At 44.2% G+C, this 10,164-nt stretch overlaps 2 protein-coding genes across 2 annotated transcripts in view; both read left to right on the forward strand.

Annotated features, from left to right (window-relative positions):
* Window positions 1–9,091, forward strand: part of LOC147098097 (scavenger receptor cysteine-rich domain-containing protein DMBT1-like) — a 158,683-nt gene extending 149,592 nt beyond the window's left edge. The window contains exons 15-17 of the mRNA XM_085970819.1: window positions 5,649–5,759; window positions 8,354–8,485; window positions 8,931–9,091. Coding sequence (XP_085826945.1) covers window positions 5,649–5,759; window positions 8,354–8,485; window positions 8,931–9,091 — 404 coding nt within the window. The remainder of the gene's footprint in view (window positions 1–5,648; window positions 5,760–8,353; window positions 8,486–8,930) is intronic.
* LOC147098098 (uncharacterized) lies at window positions 1,034–1,951 on the forward strand. Its single transcript, XM_085970783.1, has one exon. It carries the CDS (start codon window positions 1,058–1,060, stop codon window positions 1,949–1,951), a length of 894 nt encoding a protein of 297 aa, XP_085826909.1. The 5' UTR covers window positions 1,034–1,057.
* Window positions 9,092–10,164: the final 1,073 nt, after the last annotated feature.

A 10,164-nucleotide genomic window follows, 5' to 3' on the forward strand; every position in this document is an offset into this window, starting at 1 on the left:
GTCCTCATGGGTGCGGAATTTGGCTATCAGTTTCTGCTCGATGATTTTGCGTTGTCGTGTGTCTCAAAGGCCGCCTTGGAGAATGCTTACCCGAAGATCGGAGGCTGAATGTCCTTGACTGCTGAAGTGTTCCCCGACTGGGAGGGAACACTCCTGCCTGGCAATTGTTGCACGGTGTCCGTTCATCCGTTGTAGCAGTGTATGCATGGTCTCGCCAATGTACCATGATCCGGGGCATCCTTTCCTGCAACGTATGAGGTAGAAAACGTGGCCAAGTCACATGAGTATGTACCAGGTACCTGGTGGGTGGTGTCCTCACGTGTGATGATGGTACCTGTGTTGATGATCTGGCATGTCTTGCAGAGGTTGCTATGGCAGGGTTGTGTGGTGTCGTGGTCGCTGTTCTCCTGAATGCTGGGTAATTTGCTGCGAACGATGGTATGTTTGAGGTTAGGTGGCTGTTTGAAGGCCAGTAGTGGAGGCATGGGGATGGCCTTATCGAGGTGTTCGTCGTCATCGATGACATGTTGAAGGCTGTGAAGAACTAGGCGTAGTTTCCCCGCTCCGGGGAAGTACTGGACGACGAAGGGTACTCTGTTGGTTGTGTCCCGTGTTTGTCTTCTGAGGAGGTCTATGCGATTTTTCGCTGTGGCCCGTCGGAACTGTCGATCGACGAGTCGAGCGTCATATCCCATTTTTACGAGGGCGTCTTTCAGAGTCTGTAGCTGTCCATCACGTTCCTCGTTGTCTGAGCAGATCCTGTGTATTCGCAGGGCTTGTCCATAGGGGATGGCTTCTTTAACGTGGTTAGGGTGGAAGCTGGAGAAGTGGAGCATTGTGAAGTTGTCCGTGGGCTTGCGGTAGAGTGAAGTGCTGAGGTGTCGGTCTTTGATGGAGATTCGTGTGTCAAGGAATGAAACGGATTCTGAGGAGTAGTCCATGGTGAGTTTGATGGTGGGATGGAACTTGTTGATGTTGTTGTGTAGTCTTTTCAGTGATTCTTCGCCGTGGGTCCATAGGAAAAAAACTCTACCGCAAGCCCACGGACAACCTCACGATGCTCCAGTTCTCCAGCTTCCACCCTAACCACGTTAAAGAAGCCATCCCCTATGGACAAGCCCTGCGAATAAACAGGATCTGCTCAGACGAGGAGGAACGTGATGGACACCTACAGACGCTGAAAGACGCCCTCGTAAGAATGGGATATGACACTCGACTCGTTGATCGACAGTTCCGACGGGCCACAGCGAAAAATCGCATAGACCTCCTCAGAAGACAAACACGGGACACAACCAACAGAGTACCCTTCGTCGTCCAGTACTTCCCCGGAGCAGAGAAACTACACCATGTTCTTCACAGCCTTCAACATGTCATCGAAGAAGATGAACACCTCGCAAAGGCCATCCCCACGCCTCCACTACTGGACTTCAAACAGCCGCATAACCTCAAACAGACCATCGTTTGCAGCAAATTACCCAGCTTTCAGGAGAACAGCGACCACGACACCACACAACCTTGCCACAGCAACCTCTGCAAGACATGCCAGATCATCAACACAGATACCATCATCACACGTGAGGACACCACCTACCAGGTACATGGTACATACTCATGTGACTCGGCCAACGTTGTCTACCTCATACGTTGCAGGAAAGGATGCCCCGGAGCATGGTACATCAGCGAGACCATACAGACACTGCTACAACGGATGAAAGGACACCATGCAACAATTGCCAAGCAGGACTGTTCCCTCCCAGTCGGGGAACACTTCAGCAGTCAAGAACATTCAGCCTCCGATCTTCGGGTAAGCATTCTCCAAGGCAGCCTTCGAGACACACGACAACACAAAATCATCGAGCAGAAACTGATAGCCAAATTCCGCACCCATGAGGGTGGCCTGAACCGGGATCTTGGGTTCATGTCACGCTACATGGAACCCCACCTGACGTAGGGTCATCCAGACTCGAGTCGTCATTGGCTTGTTCTCTCCACACAGATGCGGCCGGACCTGCTGTGATTTCCAGCAAAAAAAATGTTTTTATCTGTTTTTTTGTTTTTCATACAGACCCGAGCATCTGCAACATTTGACCCCTTGTGACCCCACCTCATTGCTCTTTGATGCAATGTTTTCCTGACTGACCTCTTTGGACACCATTTACCCCTTTGATTGCTGTGATTATCTCTCTGCTGAGGTGTGATAAATGGCAGTTAGAAAGATTACCTGTAAACATCTGACATTATTATCTGACTATATAAGCTGTGTTTTTATGCATCTCTCCACTTCACCTGACGAAGGAGCAGCGCTCCGAAAGCTTATGATTTCAAATAAAGCTGTTGGACTATAACCTGGTGTTGTGTGATTTCTTACAAGAATGGTCGAGACAGATCCTCCGCCTGCCCGGGAGAAAGGCCTATGCGAGCAGAGAGATCTGCTTTCTGGAGACCCTCCACCCGCAGAAAACTCAAACAATTCTTACACCTCGTAAAAGCAGGCCTGCATTAACCAGGATAAGCGTATTAAAAAGTAAAAAAACCCAATGTTTTCACTCATTTTTCATTTAAAAATACTTCAAAAAAGATGTTTATTTGTAGCCCCATAAAAAACTTTAATCATTTTTTTCAAAGAATTACATTTTTCTTTAAAATATTTAATTTATTGTAATTTCAACTTATTTTAAAACGGTGGTGGTCTTTAAACAATTTATTTAATGTTTTGCAGTGTTTTGGGGCTGATCTCCATTCATGTATTGGACAGGTCTCTCTGCCAAGTGTATGAAGGGAGATTCCCTTCTTTGATTGGCTCCCCATGGCCCACGTGATCCCAGGGATGGTTGCGAACCGCATGTGCCTCGATGTTTCCACGATGCGCAAAACCCAGAACTTGCGATCTGTCAAGTTGCAGCTCGACAGATCCACCGCATCCCCGGAATTGAACATTTGTTGGCAGAGAGCTGGGCTATTTACCCAACTACTGCCCAGCGAATGCCCATGCAACACTTACACCTGGGAAAAGAAGGGGTAAAGATTTATTTTAATTATTATCTATTTATTTTAATAGCATTTAAATAAACTTTAAATAAATATTTTTTTAAAAATATTTAAACAGAATATGCCTTTAAAATTAGTTTAGGTTATTTTTAGCCCCTTTAAAACGTTTAAATTTACATTTCAAAAGAATAAGCCTTTTGCTTTAAATGTTTAATTAAATTGTATTTTAATTAATTTTGAATGTGTAATGATTTGTTTTATTTAACTGGTGTGTAATTGTCTTTTTTAGGGGATTCCTATTCATTCTCATGGGGGTTCCGTCCGGAAAACGATTAGCATAATGGCGATTCCCCTTTATGATTGGTTGGGCCGGCCCACGTGATCCGAAAGGTGCTTGTGAACCACGTGCGCCCCGGGTGTGGGCGGAGAGGCCCAGGACCGCAAGTGTTCGAATCTCCGAGACCATCAGGTCGGTTCGCACTATTCTTGCGGTTCGGAGGCATTCGCCCGCGGGAAGCCTCCGACCGCAAATTGAAAGCGCAGATTCGCACAACTTAAATAAAAATAAATAATTACCGGTTCCAAATTAGTTGAAATACAAGTTAATTAAGCATTTAAAATCATTTTCTGTAGAATAAATATAAACATTTTAAAGGGGCAAAAAATAACCTGAACTAAGTTTAAAGATTTAAATCACTTAAAAAAATTATTTTAATATTTATTTAACTCTTACGCTGGTAAAAATGAGTTACTGCTGCTTTTACCAGGTGTTAGGGTTTCTTGGGCATTCGCTGGGCAGTAGTTGGGCAAATAGTCCAACTCTGCACCAGTGAATGTCAATTTCCTGCGGATTCGAACGATCTGTTAAACAGAATCTGGACAGATTGCATGTTTTGGGTTGTGGGGCATCACACGCGGAACCCCGGAACTTGCGGGAAACATATGATGGTGTGTGTACGCCATCATAGGCCGCGGAAAATCCAAGCCATCATTCCCTGTGTTAGCTGACTTTGGAGTCTCTGTCAATACCATTTCATTTTATTTCCTTTAAACAATCCCATAAATACTCGCTGCTTTTGTAAGGCGACAGCCGCATTGTCCCAGATTCCATTTCTATCGGTGACTGGATTCCTGTATCTGGAACACGTTCCTCGCTGGAAAACCTAACCTGTGATTGGTTGTTTCTATCCCACTTATTCTAACAGGTTGTATTCTGATATATAACATTAATTTACAAATTGTGCTTAAGGATATTACAGCAATAACGCTTATCGAATCGATGAAACCTTTGTCTTTGGCTATTTTTAGGGAGGGATTTAACCGTTAATATAAATCACTCGGTTAAAAAACAGATGGATGATCGAATCGGATATTGTCTTCGCACTATGTTCTGACCCATGTGTGGGGCGGGGGAGGGGGGATCATGATCAGGAAACCCCGCTCAATCTCTCTGTACTAACCAACTATGTTATACACTAGTTTCTCAGCTCTTATACCTGAGATATTACCTGTACTGATGGGCTGTGCTGTATATTATTGTTTCTGACAGCCGGGAGGCCGTCATTTATGGTCCATCCTTAGTTACCCTGATAAGCTGGTGATGGGCCTTCCTCCTGAACCACTGCAGTCCTTGTGGTGAATGATTCCCACAATGGTGTCAGTTACCAAATTCCAGGACATTGTCACAGCGACGATGAAGCTATTGGGCTGGAAATTGCTGTCAGAGGTTTCCCGCGGGCGGAATCCTCTGAATCAGAAGTAAACTCCGCACCTACCTGGTGCCTCTGGACCTTCGGACACTTGTGCTCCTGAGGCTCCAGGCATATGCCTGTGTTAAGGCCCACGTAACCCAGGAGCACATGCGGTGCAGAAGCGTCCCTGGGATCACATGTGCCATCCGAACAAATCACAAAGGGGGATTCTCATTATGCTTTTGGAGATTCAATTTAAAGAAAGACTTGCATTAATATGGCGCCTATCACGACCACTTGACTGACGTACTTTTGGAGTGTAATCACTGTTGCAATGTGGGAAATGCAGCAGCCAAGTTGCGCACAGAAAGCTCCCACGAACCTACGGAATCCACATTAGCATAATAGGAATCCCCTAAAAATAGCTTTTAACAACACTGCAATAAAATTAAATCATCACATGGTCAAAATTAATTGAAATCAAATTTAATTAAATATTTAAAACGGAAATTTATTTTTTTGAAAAATAAATGTAAACTATTTTCAAGGCGCAAAAAATAAGTAAATTAATTTTAAAGGATGTTGCTTAAATCATTTAAATAAATGTATTTTACTATGTATTTTAACGTTTACACTGGTACAAGAAGGCGCTATGCTTGCTTTTACCAGGTGTCAGAGTTGTGTGTTCATTCGCTGGGCAGTAGTTGGGAAAATAACCGAACCCTGCATCAGCGAATGTCCATTTCCTGCGGATGAGCACAATCTGTCAAACAGAATCTTGACAGATTGCAAGTTCTGGGTTTTTGTTCAAGTGCATCACATGTGGAAACACGGAACTTGTGGGAAACTTATGACCATGTCCGCAGTGTGTATGTGCTCATAGGCCCCGGAGAATCCGGGTCATTATGTTGTCTGCTCCGATGTCCTGAACAATCTCTCCAATAACCATCCATTATTTATGTTTGACAGTTTCGGGTTCCATTGACTCCCTCAATCAGATTGAATATTACACCAGTGACATTTTGGGTGACACTGACCCGGGATCAGAAAATCCTGACGGGAACTCCTCCATTATACAGGGTGGGTACATTTTTACTTCCTACAATCTCTTTTTTGGACTTGACACTTTCTACTACCTAAAACCAAAAACTAAAGATAACAGCTTAATTTCCGATGAATGACATTGCCAAGTAATGGACAGTGATTTTAGTTAGAAAATATTGTAGAAATATATCGGGTTGGAAAGAAAATCATGTCAATTTCCCCCAATGGTATAATGGTTTTTTTAATTCCTGGATTTGTGTGGCAAGGCCGGCATTTATTGCACACCCATAATTGCGCTTCAGAAGGTGGAGGTGAGACGCCTTCTTGAACCACTTGAGTCCCTGTGGTGAAGGTACTCCCACACTGCTGTTACAGAGACAGTTACAAGATTTTGACCCAACGACGATGAAGTAATGTCGATATATTCCCATGTCAGTGGTGGAGGGAGTGAATATTTAAGATGGTGGATGGGGTGCCAATCAAACGTGCTGCATTATCCTCGATGGTGTCGATCTTCTTGAGCGTTGCAGGAGCTGCACTTATCCAGGCAAGTGGAGAGTATTCCATCACACTCCTGACTTGTGCCTTGAAGATGCTGGAAAGGTTTTCGGGAGTCAGAAAATGAACTCACCGCAGAAGAACCTGCCTCTGATCTGCTCTTCTAGCCATAGTATTTATGTGACTGGTCAATGGTGACAACTTCCATTACTTTGCTGATGATTGAGAATAGAATGATGGGCCGGTAATTGGCCGGAATGGATTTGCCCTGTGGTTTGGAAACAGTTCATATCTGGGCAGTTTCCCACATTTCGCGTAGATGCCAGTGTTGTAGTTGTACTGGGAGAGCTTGGCACGAGGTGCGGCTGGTTCAGGAGCACAGGTCTTCAGTCGGCATGTTATTAGAGCCCAAAGTCTTTGCTGTATCCAGTGCATTCAGCCGTTTCTTGATATCACGTGGAGTGAATTGAATTGGCTGAAGACTAGCTTCTGTCATGGTGAGGACCTGAGGAGGAGGCCGATATGGATCATCCACTCGGCACTTCTGACTGAAGATCTTTGCAAATGCTTCAGCCTTGTCTTTTGTACTCGTGTGCTGGGCTCCGCCAACTTTGGAGATGGGGATATTGATGGAGCCTCATCCTCCCGTTAGTTGTTTAATTATCCACTCCAATTCACTACTGGATGTGGCAGGACTGCACAGCATTGATGTGCACCGTTGATTCTGTAAATTCTGTACCCTTGCTGACCTCAGTCCTTCTTCCAAGTGGTGTTCAACATGGAGGAGTACTGATTCAGCAGCTGAGGGAGTGTGGTAGGTGGTAATCATCATCAGGTTTCATTGCCCGTGGTGGCCCTGAAGCCATAAGACTTCATGGTTCTGGAATCAATGTTCAGCACTCCCATTGCCACTCCCTCCCGACTGTAAAGCACTGTACCGCCACTTCTGGTGGGTCTGTCCTGCCGGTGGGGCGGCACATACTCAGGGTTGGTGTTGGAGGAGTTACCTAATGGTTTTAAAGTATGATTCTGTGAGTATCAGAATGTCAGGCTGTTGCTTGCAAGCCTTTGGGACAGCTTTCCCAATTTCAGCACAAGTCCCTGCATGTTAGTGAGGAGGACTTTGCAGTGCTGACTGGGCTGGGTGTGCCGCTGTCGTATCCAAGGGGCATCATGATCAGGAAACCCGCTCACTTTCTCTGTATTAAACGACTATGTTATACATTATATTCTCTGCTCTGATACCTGAGGTATTACCTGTACTAATGGACTGTACATTATTGCGTCTGACTGCTGGGAGGGCCGTCATTTATGGTCCATCCCTAGTTGCCCTGATAAGGTAGTGGTGGGCCTTCCTCTATACCACGGCAGTCCTTGTAGTGACTGATCTCCTACAATGGTGTCAGTTACCAAATTCCAGGATCTTGTCATAGGGACGATGAAGGTATTATGTTGTCTGCTCGTATGTGCTAATCAATCTCTCCAATAACCATCCATTTTTTGTGTTTGACAATTTCTGGTTCCATTGACTACCTCAATCAGATCGAATATTACATCAGTGACATTTTGGGTGACACTGATCCGGGATCAGAAAATCCTGAAGGGAACTCCTCCAGTATTCAGGGTGGGTGTATTGTCACTCCCCAGGATCTCTTTTTTGGAATGCAAGCTCTCTACCACCTAAAACCAACAGCTAAAGAGATCAGAACTTACACGCCGAAAAATGACAGTGCCAAGGATCCGTAGTACTGGAAAATGATATTAGTTACAAAATATTGTGGCAATGCTTTTTCATTTGAAATAAAATCATATCGATTTCCCCCAATGGTATAATGGAAGGAAACATTCTGTTCATTGTGTTTCCTCACACGGCTCCATGGGCCGTGAAATGTGAAATGTGTGTGCAGGTTGGGTGGGTGATTCAGTGCGATATGTGTGACTTTAAAAAGGAGACTGAACTACCTCGAAACGACACGGACCAATCATTCCCCCAGATAACTCCACTTCACCCGAAGACCACATTGGTCCATTCTCCCGCCCTGGAAGGCCCGGGTAGATTGATTTATAATAATATCATTCTGAGCACTCAGTGCTGGCATTTGGTTTCAGTGGAAATCTCTATTTCCTCCCAGGTCCGGTTCCGGGCAATTATGACGATGTTGAGAGTGGAGTCACTGACACTCAGGGCGGTCACTTTCTGCTGGAAGGTGGTCCTGATGATCTCCTCACACTCAGAAGTGCCGGCGGTGATCTCTCCACTCTCAGTGAGTTACATCTCTGACATTCCCGCAGTCACCAGCCCTCTGTGTAGGAATGGACTGTTTTAAATTCCCTTTCAATCGGCGGTGACACAGAGCGATGGGTGATTTAAGTCCATTTTGTGATGACAGGAAATGAAGTGTTCTAGAAAAGAGATGTTCTAGAAAAGAGATATTGATGCTGTTCAGTGTGGATTATGTTCCTTGTTAATACTCGCACCAGGAATCATTCCAGTGCTCAAACTGAACCGCCCGATTCTCGGATATTAGATGCACCTCGTCTGCTGTCACCCAACGGTAAAACACAGCACGGGGGTGTGGGTTGAAAATAATTCTCTTCCACTCACAGACCAACAAGGTCCAGCCCCTTCACCAAATTGACAAATATATGTGACCCACACTGATGCGGGTTTTACTGCCATCATTAATCCATAATCTGTCTCTCTCACAGTGTACAGCTCTCAGACCCGCACTGATCCCGGTTTACCGGTTCCTTCCACTCCTGGTAACAATGACCATGTTCACTGTGACACGTTCACATCCCCGGACATTCAACCACCGATGGGCAGTGGCTGTGTCGTTCAAAATGTTACATCTACGTCAAACCGGTAAGAGCAATGTTTTATTATCTGTTGCATTGTTTGTGCCCCAGTGCTGGGGGAAGTGTCCAGTCCTGGGTGGATTCTACTGTGTGACAATGGGCAGTGTGTTCAACCGTTAGTGACACTGAAACTAGCAGAGAGAACATGCTGTGTATTTACTGTTGAAATAAACAGCCCATTATACTGGCTGTAACTAATTCAATTCTGTGATTGTGGGGAGTGTCTTTATCGGCAAACTATATTGAAACTAGCAAAGAGAAGATGTTGTTTATTTATTATTTAAATAAAAGTCTAATTGACGTGAAATGTCAGGAAGAGTATTCTGAGTAGTGTAAAAGACGCCATTTGATTGTATGTTTTTTTGGTGAATTCTTTAATCCTCTCTCTCTCTATCAAGGTGTTTGTTTTTTCCTTTCAGATAAAATTCAGCGGAAAATCCCGGATGCGATGTCCCGGGGCGTGTCACAGAGTAGCGGGAAATATTCTGTGTTATATCTGAGAGAATGTCCCTTCACATTTCCAACAGCGTGAATATGCTGAATGTGCTTTTCTTCACGATATAAACATTACTTTATTTCATCAATCGCCATGTGAATTTGTTTTGAAATAAATAGATTTAGCTTTTCATTATATTTTGGCTGCGTTCTGCTTAATTAAAAAATTATAAAACAGGAAGAATATATTCGGATCATTGCTCTGTCTATATTAATAGTGTAAGAAACTGCTCTGCGTGGATTAATCAACACTGTAACAGAGATTAAGGACCTATGTTTATTGTTGAATGTTTTATATGAACTTCATTTTGTAACCGCTTCACTTTTTCATCCTCCATTTAAGATGCTTCAGAACCCGCAGGGGGCCAAAGGAATGGTCTGTCTGTTTTATCTCCCTTTATTGTAACTGTTCTCTGCACCGCCACATACTCGATGTACAGAGGCTGCTGCAGTTTCATACTGGAAATGGTGATATACATAGAGAGTAAAAATAAAAAATGCATTTATTAAATATTATGTTTCAAATTTGTGACTTTGTCGATGTTCATGTTTTTTTATGTCCCAATAGTAAACACACACCAATCCCTAG

The sequence above is a fragment of the Somniosus microcephalus genome, chromosome 30 (genome assembly GCF_052327205.1).
Source record: "Somniosus microcephalus isolate GS21.2 chromosome 30, FLI_Smic_1.0, whole genome shotgun sequence".
Lineage (NCBI taxonomy): Eukaryota > Metazoa > Chordata > Chondrichthyes > Squaliformes > Somniosidae > Somniosus > Somniosus microcephalus.

Coding starts and splice junctions, on each gene's coding strand:
- LOC147098098 (XM_085970783.1), top strand. CDS start 1,058: ATGCTCCAGTTCTCCAGCTTCCACCCTAACCACGTTAAAGAAGCCATC.